The following is an 18,257-nucleotide window of genomic DNA, read 5'->3' as shown; positions in this document are numbered from 1 at the left end:
TCTATTCCCCAACATTGTGTTAAAAGTAAGTAATTTATTGGGGGGTACTCTCCAGTGGTACATATTTTTATAAGTCATCCATGCTTGAAGTAGGAGTTCCCAGTGATAAGGCTGTCCAAGTCGCCATGCTGCCATAAGTAACTATAATAAACTCAGCAGTTCACCAAGCTGGGCTTAAATGGAACCCTTTCTTTAATCTGCCAATGCCCTCTGATTAAGGTTTGTAAACATTTATTTACATCTCCCCCAGAAAAAAAAAATCACATGATAATTTATCACCAGCCAGGGAAGATAATTTAAAAAAAAAATCATGGACTTAAATATCAAAGCTAAAACTATAAAGTTTCTGGAAGAAAACATTGACAGATAGCATCATGGCCTTAGAAAAGATGAAAATTTCTTGATATTAAGACAACAACAACAGATTTAAAGTATTCATTAAAATTAATCTACAGTGAAAGGAACTTTTATAAAATAAGAAAACACTCCAGCACTCAGGTGGTTGAGGCAGGAGGATTGTGAGTTCAAGGCCAACCTAGGTATATAGTGGTCTCCAGGTTGAAAAGCAGGAGGAGAGGAGGAGACAGGAGGAAAGGAAGTGAAAAAGGAGGGGACAGGAGGAGAGAGGGGGGGAAGAGAGAAAAAGAGGAGGGGAGAGAAGTGGGGGTGGGAGAGAGCAAGCTAAGGCAAGGAAAATTGTTGGCTATATAAGATGAAAAACTTGAATACAGAATGTATTAGAACCACAAATAAGCTTATGAAAAACTGATTGATAGTACACAGAAGATGTAAACAGTCCTATCATAAATATCAAGGATATGAAAAACTAATGGCAGTAAAAATAAAGCAAGTGCTTTCTGGATGTAGGGCAGTGTGGCTGAGCAGCTGGCTGCATAGGATGTCAGAAATTTTCCAGGGCGATGAAAAATAGTCTGTTTTTAAATCATATGCTTAACACCACCACTCACTTACAAATTAAAAATAATGCGTTTAGCCGGGCGGTAGTGGCGCACGCCTTTAATGCCAGCCGTCGGGAGGCAGAGGCAGGTGGATGTCTGTGAGTTCGAGGCCAGCCTGGTCTACAGAGTGAGATCCAGGACAGGCACCAAAACTACACAGAGAAACCCTGTCTTGAAAAAATAAAAAATAAAAAAATTTAAAAAAATAAAAAGCGTTTATTCCGTGCTTTTTATTTATTTATTTTTTTTAAACATTCATTGAAAGGTGGTGACATGCACACATACTAGCAACTGAGGCTACCATAGAGAAGATATGGTCCACGTGGGCAAGAATAAAGTGATGTCAGCTGCTTCAGAAGATCAGTCCCTGACAGACACCCACTTGATAAGGCTGTAAGTGAACTCCAGACGCGACGCAGCTCCGGCTCCAGCCAGGCGGTGGTGACCTGCAGTCGAAGGCGACATCTCCAGTATCAGGGAGCCGCGCTTATCAGCTTGCCGGCCACCTCAGCGCGCGGAACCATCGGCCAGGGCTACAGATATCTGGGGGGGGGGGTTGTAACGAGAACGCACCGGGCCCTTCCGAACTTCCGGACGGGCTCTGTTTCGTGGCGGACCTCTGCAGGAAGCGGCCGAGAGAGCGGGGCTTCCTTCCTGTGGTTCCACCCCTTGGCTCCGTTCTTCCCGGAGCTAGGGGCTTACCCGCGCCTTGCCGGGCACCCCGGGAGCCCGGGGCTCGATGGTACCGATGGAGACGCAACTGCAGAGCATTTTCGAGGAGGTGGTGGTGAGTGCAACTGTCCGTAACCCCGGCGGAGGGAGCGGGGAGGAGAAGACGGCGGGCCCCGGCTCAGGGCCCGAGCAGGCCCCTTTCCCGCCCCCTTTGTTTTGACATTGGAATCTATACTGGGGTTGGCGGTCTCCAGTCCGCCTGTCAGATTCAAAGAAAGCATTGCTGGTTCCCGCGCGTTCCCGATAAAAGGGACTTGTGCTGTATTGCCCTAGAATATTACTCTAGAGAGTACCTCCCACCCCCTCTTTACTATTCAGATCCTTTACTATTTTTTTTTTCTTTGCTTGTTTGCAGAAAACAGAAATTATAGAAGAGGCTTTCCCAGGGTGAGTATGTGGCAGGCAGGGTTTTCTGGGGGTGGTTTTGGAGATTTATCTTTGTAAGATTTGACTTATGTTGGTTTGGGGGGAGTTACAAGATCTGCCTTGCTGTCTGTGTGTCCTTTTAAAACTAGTAGCAAGTAATGTGATTATTTTTTTTTGTTTTCCAGCATGTTTATGGATACCCCCGAGGATGAAAAAACAAAATTAGTCAGCTGTTTGGCAGCCTTTCGACAGTTTTGGAACGGGCTTTCTCAGGTGAGACATTTCATGTGTAACATCCAGTTGATAACTTTTGGCTTCCTTCTTTTTTACTTTTTATATCTACATTGATCTTTTTCTTAAGATCGTTTAGGAGAGGGAAAAATAAAATTGCCATCATTTTACATTCATATCTTTACTGGAGAACCTGCGTTGAAAGTTCAGTGTAATAAGATCGCAGCGGGAAGCCGGGGTAGCGGCGCACGCCTTTAATCCCAGCACGCGGGAGGTAGAGCCAGGCGGATCTCTGTGAGTTCGAGGCCAGCCTGGGCTACCAAGTGAGTTCCAGGAAAAGGCGCAAAGCTACACAGAGAAACCCTGTCTTGAAAAACCAAAAAAAAAAAAAAAAAAAAGATCGCAGCGGGACATGGTTTTAAAATTTTCTTTCATGTTAGATTATATAAGGTCATTTTTATCCTGTTTTGCTATATTTTGTTTCCACATGGACGCGGATAGTGTTAAACATTTCTTGTAAAAGAAAAATGTCACTATTCAAAAAATTACCCAGTGTTTATGAGTATATACCCTCATAAAGGTACTGTAATAGAATCCCTGTTAGAATAGTACATTATCTTCTCGGGATGCACTGTAGTAGGGAAATAAGCTACTGAGCTCCCTTTGCCCGTGAGTCAGTGATATTTGCCCCCCAAGTGTGGGTCCTAAAGACAATATGTGCTATTTTTTTTTTTTTAATTTTCAAAAGGTAATACTTCAGCGTGAATCAGAAATACATAAGGCAGGAGAGCGGCTCCAAAGTAGCCTAGCCACCCACCCTTCCTGTCTGAAGCCAGAGTCCCAGTTGGTGTTCCCTGAACTGTTTATCTACAAGACTGGGTCTCTCTGTATCACCCTGCCTTTGTCTCCTGAGTTCTGAGATTACGAAATCGTCTGCCATCACCTCGTGCTTTTCTCTTTTAACAGTGCTGGGGCTTGAACACAGGACTTTTGCACACATGCTAGGTGCACACTCACCTCAGAACTATGTCCCATGTGAGGCACACACTCATTGCTGAACTGCATCCCCAGCCTCAGAATTATATTTTTATTTTTATTGAATCACCATATACCATTTGTAGTGTTCAGCACTTAGCTCCTCACTTTTCTCTCCCAGAATAGTCCGTTCTGAAAGTAATGTCAGGTAATTTTAAGAGTTTCTTTTTCTCTCTTACATCTTATAACAGTGTAATATATTGTTATATGGCTCTTCCGCCTTTATTAATGAACCACATACTTTCAAATTTTTCTGTTTTTTTTTCAGGTAGAGTTTTGCTATATGGCCGAGCCTAGCCTTGAACTTTCAATTGTCCCCTTTCTTCTGCTTCCTGGGGGCATAGGAATGGACCACCAGGCTTAACTAGATGTTTCTCTTGACTTTTCTACCTTAAACAGTGTTATAGTGAACAATATTTTTGATCAGACATAGGATCAGTTACTGCACATCGTATTGCTAAGTCAAAAGATAGACTTTTTTTTCTTAGTTATGGAGTGGGGGTGTATAACACATATGATATTGTCTCTATACAATCCAGACTTGCTTGGAACTTAAACTAGATATGTGGTCCAGATTGGCCTTGAACTAGTGACCCTCCTGTCTCTACCTCCTAAGTACTGGGATATAAGCATGCATAATCACCCCCAGCAATATTTATAATTTTATGGAAATTAGCTAATGATTTCTTTTTTTTTTTTTTTTTTTAATTTTTATTTTGCAATACAATTAAGTTCTACATACAGGCACAGATTCCCTTGTTCTCCCCCCTCCCGCCCCCCTCACCTTCCCCCCAGCCCGCCCCCCATTCAAATCTCCTCCAGGGCAAAGCCTTCCCCACAGACTGAGATCAACCTGGTGGACTCAGTCCAGGTAGGTCCAGTCCCCTCCTCCCAGGCCGAGCCAAGCGACCCTGCATAGGCCCCAGGTTTCAAACAGCCGACTCATGCAATGAGCACAGGACCCGGTGCCACTGCCTGGATGCCTCCCAAACAGATCAGGCCAATCAACTGTCTCACCCACTCAGAGGGCCTGATCCAGTTGGTGACCCCTCAGCCATTGGTTCATATTTCATGTGTTTCCGTTTGTTTGGCTATTTGTCTCTGTGCTTTATCCGACCTTGATCTCAACAATTCTCTCTCATATAAACCCTCCTCATTCTCGCTAATTGGACTCCCAGAGATCCACCTGGGGCCTAGTCATGGATCTCTGCATCCAGATCCCTCAGTAGTTGGATGAGGTTTCTAGCACGACAATTAGGGTGTTTGGCCATCCTATCACCAGAGTAGGTCAATTCGGACTGTCTCTCGACCATTGCCTTAGCTAATGATTTCTTATAAGTGTTATCTAGTTTACACTCCCAAAACCAACACGTGAGAGTATTTATTCCTTAGAGGTATACAATAGAATGCTAATAATTTCTTACCCTTGTGTATCAAGCACTGAGAAATTTTATCTTGATAAAACTTTACTTTTTCTTTCAATATTTAGCATCTTTCATGCATTCTTAATTTTTATATTTTGTTGCACTTTTTTTTAAAACTTTTTTTTTTTTTTTTTTTTTTTTTTTTTTTTTTTTTTTTGCTTGTGTATGTGTCACAGAACTTGTGTAGAGGACAGAGGACAACTTACAAGAGTGAGTTCTCTCTATTTACCACGTGGGTACTGGGGATTGGACTCAAGAGGCTAGCCTTGGCAGCAAAGCAGCAAACACCTTTGCCTGGTGGGCAGCTCACCAGGCAGCTTTTAAAGTGATTCCCTAAGCATTTAGGTAGTTAAAGTGTGACCCTTCAAGAAGTTTATAAACTAAGAGAGAAAGCTAAAAATAAAACCAGTAGTTCGAGATCCCAGGAGGGTCAGTGGTGGTGTGGAAGAGCAAGGCATAGAGATTCTTCTATGGTGTCCTGGAAGGCAGTCTTTGTATGAGCATGACTTTTAGTGTCAGGTTTAAGTTACCAAAACCTAGACATTCGATTTGTCATTGGAATCATGGTGGGCTCTGATTTGCATTCAGGGGGATTGGATTCATATAAATTTTGATGAGACTGAGGTACCCACCCACATTAGGTTTTTTCCTCCAGCAAATGGACTATTCATATCATCCTGTAAAAATACTGCTTACAGTAACTTAAGTGAGTTTTCCATTGGCCATGAATTTGTTAATATATTCTTAACTACTTTTGGAGGTCTCACAGTAAGAGTTTAATCTATTTAATGAAAGATTTAAAAATTAATGTAACAAACACTAAAATGTATTTGTTTATTTATTCGTTCATTCATTCATTTGGGGATAAGGTCTTGCTAGATACAGCTTAGGCTGACACAGAACTTGATATGCAACTCAGGATGACTTCATATATGCCTCATCCCCTCAAGTACTAGGTTTACAGGCATTTACTACCGTGCCCATGGTTGAATCTGACTTGAATCTTGCTCCTTTAGGGGTTATTTTAATTTGCTGATGTTCACAGTGAAATATTTCATTTACAGTACTGACACATTCCCAGGTATGATATTAGCCATTTGTGTTAGTTAGAAGATGTAACTTCAGGCCTAAAATAAAAGGATTTTCTAATTTTTAGGATTCTCATGAACAATGCATCCAGTGGATTGTTAAATTTATTCATGGCCAACACAGCCCCAAAAGAATTTCTTTCCTCTATGACTGCTTAGCGATGGCAGTTGAGACCGGTCTCCTTCCACCCAGGTATGTTTGGGTGGGAATGAGCGATACAAAGACCTTTCATTGAGAAAGGCAGAATTGATTTGAGGTTGTTGTAGAGATGGAAAAGGGTAAAGGATGGAAAGGATGGAAAGGAACATGGAGTTCATAAACAAGTCAGCTTAAGTAAGAGGCAGGTGCCGGTGGTGGTGGTGGTGCACGCCTTTAATCCCAGCACTGGGAGGCAGAGCCAGGCAGATCTCTGTGAGTTCGAGGCCAGCCTGGGCTACCAAGTGAGTTCCAGGAAAGGCGCAAAGCTACACAGAGAAACCCTGTCTCGAAAATAAATAAATAAATAAATAAGAGACAGGTATTTTTGGTTTTAAATTGATTTTGTTTTTTATGTATTTGCATCTTGTGTTAGTAGTTGCCACATATACACATAGGTATCCCTGAGGAGGCCGAAGAGGGTATTGGATCCCTTGGAGCTAGAGTTAACAGGTGATAGGAGCCACCTGGCATGGGTTCTGGGAACTGGACTCAGGGCTTCTGCAAGAGCAGTGTGATCTCTGAACTGCTGAATCATCTCTCCAACCATTTTTGTTTAATTTTCATAGTGCTTCATAATTACAGCCCAGTGTAGCGAAGGCCAAAGTCCTTAAAAAAGCTTTCCACACTCATTCATCTCCTGGGACCTGTATTGAGGCTATCATTCAGGGACTACAGGTATCATTTGTTGTGAGCTGGGCTTTCTCATAGGTTGGCAGAGTTCAAAAGTTTGCAAAAGAATTCAGTCAAGAAGTAACCTGGCATCCTTGCTGTCCCTCTAAACATGCCCAGACAACACAGACCATCCCTCTAGTTCTCCCAGAGGTGTGTATCAGTGTCATATTTCATAGAAACATATGGAAATGAAAATGTAATGTGGTCACCTTGAAAAAAAACACAGTTTGCTACCACCTGGTGGATGATAAATATTTAACCAAAGCTTTTTACGGTTTTTTTTTTCCTAGTGAAAATATAGCATTGTGAATATCATTTAGTTCTACTTACTGTTTGAGCTTTCTTCTAAGTAACAACTGGGAAGTGTTAGATATGTACCTGGAACACTAACAGAGTAGTTTTAGAAAGCATGCTTGGCATGCACGTGCAATACCTAGCATCACAGACCATAGCCATTAGAGAATTTTTAGGGTTCTCTCTTGTAACTGGAATGTTCTTTTTTCCCTAGGATGGTTTGTGAATCTTTGATCAACTCTGACACTCTTGAATGGGAGAGAACACAGCTTTGGGCCTTGACGTTTAAACTGGTTCGGAAAATTATTGGAGGAGTGGATTACAAGGTATTATTTCCTCGTGGTAAAGAGTGATGCTTTAAGACATGATTATTTTTTACAGGATGTGTATCTTATTTCATGTGAGAGAAACAAAGTGGAGAGTGTTTATAACTTGACTTTTGTGCATCTGTGCTGAAGGGATTTAAGATTACTCAGTTTAGAGTTTATTTCCTCCCAACATTTTAAAGCATACACAGTAATAGTATGTTTTTATGACGTAATGGGAAGTCACAAGGCAGAATCCATGTTTGATGCCAGAAAGTCTTTTATTGCTTGGTGAAAAGAAGAACACAGAGCAGGGGTTTGTGGACCGAGAATTCTACCCTGATCCTTTAGAGTCGTGTCCTTCCTTACCACGTGTCTTCAGGATTCTGCCCCTGACCAGAAGCAGCAGCTCGGTCTCTGGTTGTATTTCACCGTCCAGCTCGGCCTCCACGGCTGCAGCAGCCGTTCAACCTCACCGGCTTTTGTTACTGTCCTTTGTCAAGGACCTGCTGGGACACGGCCTTGTGCTTCGTGTCTCCGTGTTCTTCAATCTCAAATGATCCAGTAACGGCCAAGTAGGTAGTTACTGTTCAATTAGAGCTTACCCTAAATTACCGTAAAGTTAGCCACAGATGACTTCTCAGATTCTTTTCTCTTTACTCAAACTGAGTATTGTTACCCGGGTTTCCAGAGTGTTATTCACGTGCATCTCTGTTCATAGCAAAGCTGTGCTTTTTTGTAACCTTTTAACAGTAGGAACCCTTCGGGTATGTTGAGGGCCAGAAAAGATTGGCACAGTATAGGAAGTTCCATTTTTATTGTAGTGATTTTCATTTTTCATTACAAGATGTTCTGCGGAATTCTGTCCTATTATGGAGCGTTATTCTATTCTCATGTCATTGTTAGGAATGTGCTACCTCTGATTTGGGAAATTTTAAAGCGTGACCTTGAACACACTCCTGAAACTTGGTTATCTCACGTGGAGGACTTTGTACTTACTGTTTGTTTGAACCCATGTCTTCTCTCTACGCATTAGGGTGTTCGAGACCTCCTAAAAGTGATCTTGGAGAAAATCCTGACAATTCCGAATACAGTAAGCTCTGCTGTGGTCCAGCAGCTTCTGGCGGCCCGAGAGGTAATGGAAACGTCAGCAGGCCTGAAATCCGTTGGCATAGCCTCCCCTGTCTACGTTTGCTTAGATATGTGCTTTTCAAACCTGGCTGGAGCTGGGGAGACAGCTCATGGGAAATAGAGCTCAGATACCCAGTACCTATGTAAAGAAGCCAGCCACATGCCCCATTCCCCAGACCTACAGCCCCGTTGTTGTGGGACAGAGGTGGGCAGATCCCCAGAGCTTGCTGGTCTGTAAGCCTAGCAGGAAAGAGCAGGGAGACACCTGATGCTCGTCTCTGGCCTCTGCATGCACAGGACAGCTGCGCACGCGCACATACACAAGGATGCAGTGGTTGTAGAGCCCTCCTTCCTTCTGCTGAAATAAAACCAGCTCTGCTTTTGATCAGGTGCTCCGCCACACTGAGCTACATCTTAGCCCCCGTCAGTTTTGTGTTTGAAGATGCTGTCGTTCATTGCTACTGCATTTCTAAAGGAAATTTTAAAATTTCCATTTCTGCTACCTAGATATGGTAGGAGTGCAGATGCTAAAGTATTTTAAACCGTTATAAGACAGACAGTGGCCATACTACTCATAATACTGTAAGGATTATTCTTCTGTTACTGCCTTAAATCTATGAATATTTAAAGCATTGTTAAGGTATTACTACCAACAATCCATTCTATTGTGAATTACCCTTCGTTTTTATACGTGCTTTAAGGGAATTCCTCTGTTAATATTAAATTTTGAAATGACACTTCTGCATTTTAAATTGAGTATGTGTACATGTGTATACACCTACCTATGGAATGGTTAAGTCAAACAGTTTAGCAGACTTGACCTCCCAGTCCTTTGTCTCATTTTGTGAGGTAGGGTATCATGTAACCAGGACTGGCTCTGAACTAATTCGCAGCTGAGGTGAAGATAGGCTTGAACTCCTGATTCTCCGGTCTCCACTTCCCAAGGGTTGGAATTTTAGCCGTGCTTCCCTTACGTTCTTTTTTTCCTGACCAAGCATTTACGATCTATTTAGCTATTCCAAGTATATTATAGGTGTACTTGACTAACATCTGACTAACTGAAGTCAGGCTGTCTAACAGACCTCTGGAGTTTGTTCCTCCTGTCCAGTGACCAGAAGTGTCTTTTCATCAACATCCTGCAGGTGCACGCAGACGGAAATGCTTTACCAACGGAGCTGTCTTCCCAGCCCTGTGTGCTAACTTTTAAAGGCTTTTTTGTTTTTGCTGGTATCGTATTTAAAGGTCTTACGTGTGAGGCTAGTCAAGAATAATGCTACCTTTTTATATCTTTCAGGTTATAGCGTATATCTTGGAACGAAATGCCTGCCTGTTGCCAGCCTATTTTGCAGTCACGGAGATCAGGAAGCTATATCCTGAGGGAAAACTTCCACACTGGGTAAATTTTTCATTTTTTAAAACTTTAAATACTTACCAAATTTTATCAAATCTATATTAATTGTATTATTTGTATGTATATATGTACTCGTGTGTGTGTGTGTGTGTGTGTGTGTGTGTGTGTGTGTGTGTATTTATATACTCTGCATGTGTGTGTGTATATTAGTCTTAGTTAGGGTTCCTATTGGTGTGATGAAACACCATGATGAAAACAACTTGGGAGGAAAGGGTTTATTAGGCTTACACTTCAGCATTGCTATTCATCACTGAGGGAAGCCAGGACAGGAACTCAAGCAGGGCAGGAACCTGGAGCAGGAGCTGATACAGAGGCCAGGGAGGGGAGCTGCTTTCTGTTGCTTGCCTATGGCTTGCTCAGCCTGCTTTCTTTTAGAACCCAGGACCACCAGCCTAGGGATGGCCCCACCACAGCCTAATCTTATGGATAAGACATTGTCTCAACTGGGGTTCCCTCCTCTCAGACGACTCTAGCCCATGTTAAGTTGATATAAGATTAGCTGGTGTAATTGTACATCTGTGCACATGCTGCACCATGAGTGTGGAGTCAGGACAGCTCTGGGAGTTGGTTTCCTCCTCTGTCAGTGGGTCCAGTATTCAAACTTAGGTCATCAGGTGTGCACAGCAAGTAGTTTCACCTGCTGAGCGTCTCACCTCACTGGCCCTTTGAAAAGATCATGATGTTTGTCTCAGAGCGAACATAGGGAACGTAAGGACAACCCCCCAGAGTGTGTGTGTGGGGGGTTCCAAAGGAGGAATAGTGCTGTATGCACATGTTCAGATGCTTACGCTATCCTCAGATAGTACATGTTTGTATACACTTAATACTTACTTGTGTGTGTGTGGACTGTCTACACCATGCACGTGGCTAACTTACACAAGCCATTTTTCTCTTCTACTTGTGTGTCTACAGTATGATGGGATCATACTGATGCCATCAGCCTTGATGTTAAGCATCTTGACTTGTTGAGCCATATCACTGGCCCAATAAATGTATTTTTGAACATAATATATTTGTTTCATATCTGTTAACCCATTGAGACAGTTTATGTGCTTCAGACATACACAGCTTCATTGATTGGGGAGGGAGGTAGTGGCTTGGCTTGGCTTAACCTGGGGACACACGGAGTTAAAAAAAAAAGGAAAAAGCAAACTAGTCTTTGAGTAGTTATTCTGTACCAGGCTTGTACTAATTCTTTATTCTTTATATTACCTCGATTTCAGTAGATAATCACTCTATGCTGGGTAATCATATTACTTTTATATTTATTTGTTTTCTTTTAGATACTAGGAAACTTGGTATCAGACTTTGTGGACACCTTCAGGCCCACAGCAAGGATAAACTCCATTTGCGGTAAGATTACATTTAAAGCACACTTAGTATACTAATAATACCTGATCTCTAGTGACTGTGAGTCTGCTGGACAGAGCTGAAAGACGGCCTTCCATGAGTGCTCGCCACTCTGACACTTGCGGGAACCGATAATCGTATTTATGTTCAGTTCAGTGCTTTGGAGAAGACAAAGACAGAAGTCATAGAATGGTGTAACTTTCACATAAGACCATTCTAGAAGTTGTGTTACCTCGTAACTAGGAACGCTTTCTATTTTCTGTATTTTAATTAACTTGACATAACTTTTATTTTATTTTATGTTTGGATTTTTAAGACAAGGTCTATGTAACCCACACTGGCCTCAAACTGTGTGGGCAAGGGTGACCTTGAACATCGGATTCTCCTGTTTCCACCTCAATGCTAGATTACAGACATGCTGCCACACAGTTTATGTGGTGGTGGGGATGGAAGCCAAGGCTTCATTCCTGCTGACCAGTCACTACCTGAGCTGTATCTCTAGCCCCTGGAAATGCTTCTTAAACTCTAGACAACTGGAAATGTCAGTAAGCTTGTTCTGCTGTGGCCATAAATAATATTGGGAATACCAGACTCTTCCAGTCCATTGTGATTCACCCCTTAGCTCTTCGTTGGATATTTTATCTATCATCTTTGCAATGCTCAGATATATTGCCAAATTATTTCTAGAAATTATGGTAGCCACATAACTGTCTGAGAATACAGACTTTTTTTTTTTTTTTTTTTTTTTTTTTGGTTTTTTGAGACAGGGTTTCTCTGTGTAGCTTTGCGCCTTTCCTGGAACTCACTTGGTAGCCCAGGCTGGCCTCGAACTCACTGAGATCCACCTGGCTCTGCCTCCCGAGTGCTGGGATTAAAGGCGTGCGCCACCACTGCCCGGCTTTCAGACTTTTTTTTTTTAATGATCAGATATTGAGCGTTTCTTACAAGTCAGTGCAGTGTTAGTCACTGGGAATATAAAAATAAACTAAATTCTAGACAGAAAATTCTGAGCTCTAGTTTTTGTAACTGGTTGGATATTAATATCATTAAATGAATTATAGAAGTGAAGCAGATCTTAAGAAAGATGACGTTGAGTTTACTTCAGATAGTTTGAGCTTGGAGTATCTGTGGTATCTACATGACCCTGTTGTTTAGCGTTAACCCTAGAGAAAAGATCTCAGGCTGTGTCCGTATAGTTCCATTCAGAAGCACTGGAAGCTTGGTGTTTTGTACAGTCTAGCAGCTCTGCTGCCGGACTGCAGAGGTGACTGTGCACTATTACAGCTCTGCTGCCGGACTGCAGAGGTGACTGTGCACTATTACAGCTTTGCAAGAGCAGATAGCTAGCTCTGTCTGGCTCTGCACTGTGCTGATCTCTGCCTTAGACTCTTAAACAAAATGCAGCAGTTGTGACTTTGGAAGCCTTGTACAAATTGATTGTCCAGCCATCTGAAAGAAGTACAGGTGATGAAAGTTCTCACACTTGAGTCTGCTGACAGCACTGTTAAGGGCATTTAACCCGGTGCCTGCTTCAGCATGCAAAGATTTATGTAGAAATATTCTTGTGATGCATACAGGCCGTTGCAGTCTTCTGCCAGTAGTCAACAACTCAGGAGCCATCTGTAACTCCTGGAAACTGGACCCTGCGACTCTTCGCTTTCCTTTGAAAGGCCTTTTGCCGTATGATAAGGTATGTATTAAATCCAGTGTAACCTTTGGCCACTTAAGAGTCGCCATCCCATATTGTCAAGTGTTCGATGCCAGATGCCTCGTAACGGTCTGGAAAAGTCAGTCTTTTAAAGAAAGATAGCTTATGGCTCACTATATTTTACAGTGTGTGATTTTGTGTTGTCTTTGGTTTCAGTTTTGCTAAGGTCTGCTATGTAGCCTTGGCTGGCCTGGAACTCTGTGCAGTAGTCTGGCCTTTAGCTTGCAATGACCTCCTTGCCTTTGCCTGCCAGTGCTGAGCTGGCAGCTGTGTAGTGCCACATCTGGCTGTGGGTGTTATGTCATTCTACTACCCAGATATACTCTGTGGTTTGTGGATTTGCCTTAGTGGTACTTAGATATAGAAAACTCTCCTTAAGTAGGGTTCTTGTCCAAGGCTCTACATTTAAAGAAATAAAAGACTCAGTATTTGAACTCAGGACCTGCACACATTACTATTGGTCTTTTGGCATCTACCTTTTCAAATTTGGCAGTAGTGGTTGACTTGAAGAGATTGTTTAAGAACTGTATCCATTGTCTTTGGTTAGATTTCTAAGCAGAAGATTCTTTCCTTAACAGCGATTTTTACGACAAATATGACTGTCTGAAGTCATGTTTCCAAGTTTAATACCAAAGCAAAATAGGTGTGTTTTTGGAATCACTGGGGTTTCCTGTTAAGAAAGAGCAGCCCCCCTAACTGCATTAATGAGCAGTCTTGCAGATTGCCCTGGCTCCGAAGTCTACTTGTCCTTAGAACTGTATCCACAAAGCTAGTTGTTGTGGCTCAAGCCTGTGACCCCAGAACTTCTAAGGATGAGGCAAGAGGACACTACGAGGTCTGGCCATGCTGGGTTTCATAGTAAGTTCCAGACCAGAGTGATACCCTGTCTCAGAAAAACAAAGCAAAAACCAAGCAAACAAAAATGACCTGTGTCTACAAACCAACCCTTACTATGGAATTTTCTGTGTAAAACTGACTGGTTATTCTATTTTAAAATGGCCCAGGGAGTCCTTTTTTTTTTTTTTAATTTTTTGAGATTTTTATTTTATGTATATGAGTGTGCATGTCTGTCCATATGCCACATGATACATGAATGCAGTGCCTGTGTAGGTCATAAGAGGGCATCAGAACTGGAGTTACAGGTGGTTGTGAGCTGCACTTTGGGTGCTGGGCATCAAACCCTGGTCCTCTGGAAGAGCAGCCACTGCTCTTACCAGCCAAGCCATCCCTCCAGCCTCACAAGGAATCTTTTACAATGACTCCTTGAGGGGATGTGGATGTCTCCTGTCACTTCCGCAGGTAAAGCATTCAGTGAAGAAGGGAGCAGCAAGCCAGCATGGAGCTGGAGTGAACTGAGGGACAGGGACCATTTAAAAGGAAAAATACTTATTAAACAGGTGATAATGGTTCTTCAGTTTTACCTCAAAATTCCACCAGTACAGTTTATAAAAGCATATCTTAAAAATCAGTTCATAAATTGCCTTCCATTCATTTCAGAAGTCCATCTAAGAGATCTATAAAAAATACAACCAATCAACCATTATGCAAATAGTATTTGAAGTAAACTTTGCAGTGACTGTCAGAGTGATGGACGGAAGTAAAGATGATGTGTGTGCTGGAAAACAGAATCTTATATATGTCTAATAAGTACTGCTGTATTAGAGCTAGTGTATTTAAGTGCAGGTTCACCAAAGTGACACAGGCATCACCCTACTCCTTTCCCAAAACCGTGTGTTTAAGTGCTAAGGTTACTTTGACAATCTTGCTAGAGGCGCAGGACCCAGCAGCTTGTATTGGAAATACTCGAGCTGCCAGGTGTTTAGAAAAACAGCTGTAAACTCAGAAAAAGGTTCTATTTTTGGGTGTACCTTCATACTAGTAATTGTATAGCCTGGATTTAGTTATAAAAAATTGTATGCCTAGATACATAGAAACTTCTGCAAAATTGTCAGTTTTGCACAGAAAGGAAGCAAAAATATTAGTGATGATTCATTATGTCTAAGAAATATCACCAAGGACAGAACAAAGCCTATCTAAATTGACAAGATGAATTTGATGACAATATGAAATTGACGTTTTAAGTAGAGACTCTAAAACAGAAAACTGTAAATGTTTTGTTTACAGGAAAAGGGGGGAATGAAAAGATCTGATTCTAGTGTTGTCTTAACTTTTAACCCTTAAAAGACCTCACACAAGGCTTTCACCCTGGTTTTCAAATGAGAGGTGGGAACACATAACTAAATATAATTTTTTTTCCCCACCAGATTTCGTGTACTGGAAAGGTAACAAGTGCCTTAGAAGGTTTTACTTTTAATTCCAAATCATTTGAATTAACATTTGTTAATCTTGAAGCAGTAATTTCTTTTTTATTTCCCTTTAAAGGATCTGTTTGAACCACAGACTGCTTTGTTGAGATATGTATTGGAGCAGCCTTATTCCAGGGATATGGTCTGCAATATGCTAGGTTTAAATAAGCAGGTACTGTACTGTGCTGGAGCCAATCCCACCTGTAGATCTATCTGCACTGTTCTTTTCTATTTTCTTTGCTGTAGTTAACTGAGCAAAACAGTTAAGAACTCTTGGATGATCTTTTCAGTATATAGTTTATTCAACAATGTTTTCTTCTATCATTTATATATTGCATTAAGAATGTTTAAATTTGAAGGGAGGTATTTTTAAAGTTGGTTTGTTTTGCATTGCTTTTTTTCTATAAGGCCAGTTTCAAGTTACCTTTTGCCAGAGAAACCTACACATGACTTAACCATTTTTTTTTTTTTACCTTTTTGTTGTTGTTGTTGGGGTGTCTTTTTATAACCCTTGATATCTTCAGAGTGGCCGCCTTGCTGACTTTTTCTTTTTCTTTCTTTCTTTTTTCTTTTTTTTTTTTTTTTGGATGTGTGTGTGTTTGGTTTTGGTGGTTTGACATGTGGGCGGGTTTGTGCTGACTCTGGGTTTCTTGAGGCTGGCCTCATAGTCACTGTTTTGTCTTTTCTTTTTTTCTTCCTTTATTTTTGTTCTGTCCTGTCTTGTCCTGCCCATCCTCCAATGCTCTAGACCTTGAACATTGCTCAGGTATGTTCACAACCTTACTGTTGTATTGTGACTAACGATACGCTGGCCGCTTTGTAGCCACTGATTCATTTAGACAATACGTGTATGGTCGGGGCTTGAAATTGGCGGGACCATGCTGAGACCAAGGCCACTGAAAAACCTTCTTGGGATGTGAGAGTTCTTTTTGGTGGATGGTTTTTGTTTTTGTTTTTGGTGTTTTTTTTTTTTAATATATTTTTTTTGGTTTCTCGTTTTTTAAGAAAGAGACAACACTTGGCACTCAGTAAAACCTGTCACTTTTTGATGGGATTTTCCCCCCACTCCGTTTTACTGTTTTCATTTGAGGGCTAAAGCTAGCCTGATGGAATTTTCAGAGTTGGAAAGATTGGTGATAGCCTCATATCTTTCCAGACTTAAGAAAAACAAATAACAACAACAAACATACTTGTGTTGATTTGCCTTAAAACCAAAACAATTTTAAAAAGGAAAGAAAAAAACCATTTTAATAGAGATACGTTGCTTTTAAAAGTTGGAGTGGTGAGCTTTAAACAAGGAAGGCTTTTTGGAAATCTGGGGATTGACTAAGAAATGTCACACTCTTAGGTGGCCCCACACCTCTTGACAAACACCCTTCTTTGTCCTTCTCTTAGAGTGGGCTCCTCAGTTGAAGCCCACCTGTGGCAGGAGAAAACCATGATGGCTACATTTGACAAGCCAAACTTTTATGCAGTCCCAAGTCTGCTCCAGGACTTTGTACCTTTGAGATTTTAAGAAAAATAGTGGTTCCAATTATTTTTGTTAACAATTTTTGAGCCCAGCATATTAAAATAGAGCAACTTTTTGATTTTCAAAAGACGCTCTTGTCTAGGCTCTGTAAAGTAGCGTTGCTGTTTGCAATACCATAGTGAAGGTTGTACCAGTGCTTCCATTGATAAAGCCCTATTTTTACGGACATACGGCTTGGCCATAAAACTTGCTCAGTGTTGAAACTGCATGCCAAACTCATGCCAGTAGTAGTTCCTTCTTTATTATTTTCAGTTGGTTTTTTCTTCTAAAAAATTTACCAAGTTTCCTTGTTTGGAAGAGCCTTTATACATGTGAAACTGAAACTCCTTGACCACTAAAGTACCTGACAGTCACCTCCTATAATCTGTCACATTAACATTTTAAATACCAAGTCATTAACTCCAATTCACTTTCACCTGTGCTAGAGGTAAGTATTAGCTAACTTTGCAAGAATGCTTCACACTTTGTCTTAAAACTAATTTTTCAATGAAAGTTAAGTCATACTTGACTCAATTTTTTTATAATATGGTGGCTAAATGTCATTCGAGCTGCAGATACATCCCCCAGATATCTTCAGCTATCTGTGGCTTCCCCACCTCCTTTGGGAAAGGAGGCAGCTAGCCTCCAAGTAGAAATTGACAAAATAATTCCAAGAAGAGTATTTACGATCTGATCATTTTAATAAAAAGTTTCAACCTATAAAAAGTTTATGACTAAGACTTAAATCCATAAAAAATAAAGTTTATAATGGAAATGCTGACAGAACATTATTAGTTTTGGTCCCACCGAAGTGTAAACATTGTCAACAACTCACGAATCATCAGTAATTGTTGTCATAGGCAGCTCTGTAGTGAGAGGGTCTACAGATGCGAGATAATATGCCAAAGTGCCGCCTTGGTATATTATTTTACATATGGAAAGTAGGGCATAAAAGAGAACATGCAGGCTAAATCCATATGAATAAAAAGGATCAAATCATCTAACTGCATCTTTTATCATTACAGAACTATATACCCTGTGCTGTACTTTCTTGTCCTTTCTCTAACAGTGCAATAATTAAAGCTTGAAGACTTTACGGCCTGTCCATATTGCATTTTCCAGTAGGAATTGGGCTATGGTTAATCCTAAAATTGGTCACAGATAGGTCATAAATAGCCCAGTTCCACAGCCACAGCAAGGTAGAATGTTGAGCTCAAACACAGTGGAAAAAAGAAATGTTGTGTTCTGTGTTTACAGCAGAGTTTCTATCTTATTTCTTACAATTAAAAGCATCACAAATCACTTACACTTCTTAAGCTTTTGTATGCTGTGTTTAGGCTCTGGCTACCATCTCTCTGAAATGCCTCTGGAAGCTATTTACTAACATAGGGATCTGGTTCTGATTGGCAGCCTCCTGGTTAAAGTAGGGGATTAATAGACAAGAGAGATTTACTCCTCCCAACTTGCTTTGAATAGTCAGTATTAAAATTGATATAAATTTCTATTAGCTTGAGCCCTTAGAAGTAAAATTTCTGA

The 18,257-nt window shown here is 41.1% G+C and overlaps 1 protein-coding gene across 2 annotated transcripts in view; it reads left to right on the top strand.

Moving 5' to 3' along the window:
• The first annotated feature begins 1,579 nt into the window (after positions 1-1,579).
• Positions 1,580-18,257, top strand: part of Med23 (mediator complex subunit 23) — a 46,199-nt gene continuing 29,521 nt past the window's right edge. Inside the window, exons 1-11 of one of the 2 annotated variants that reach the window (XM_059272640.1) lie at positions 1,580-1,746; positions 2,047-2,078; positions 2,243-2,330; positions 5,904-6,028; positions 7,215-7,326; positions 8,342-8,440; positions 9,731-9,832; positions 11,131-11,200; positions 12,775-12,887; positions 15,288-15,383; positions 15,960-15,977. In XM_059272640.1, the coding sequence (XP_059128623.1) occupies positions 1,699-1,746; positions 2,047-2,078; positions 2,243-2,330; positions 5,904-6,028; positions 7,215-7,326; positions 8,342-8,440; positions 9,731-9,832; positions 11,131-11,200; positions 12,775-12,887; positions 15,288-15,383; positions 15,960-15,977 (903 nt within the window). In that variant the 5' untranslated portion in view covers positions 1,580-1,698. The remainder of the gene's footprint in view (positions 1,747-2,046; positions 2,079-2,242; positions 2,331-5,903; positions 6,029-7,214; positions 7,327-8,341; positions 8,441-9,730; positions 9,833-11,130; positions 11,201-12,774; positions 12,888-15,287; positions 15,384-15,959; positions 15,978-18,257) is intronic. The other variant, XM_059272641.1, reaches the window with a different exon arrangement.

The sequence above is a fragment of the Peromyscus eremicus genome, chromosome 8b (genome assembly GCF_949786415.1).
Source record: "Peromyscus eremicus chromosome 8b, PerEre_H2_v1, whole genome shotgun sequence".
Classification (NCBI taxonomy): Eukaryota; Metazoa; Chordata; class Mammalia; order Rodentia; family Cricetidae; genus Peromyscus; species Peromyscus eremicus.
This window is presented reverse-complemented; position numbering and strand designations above follow the sequence as displayed.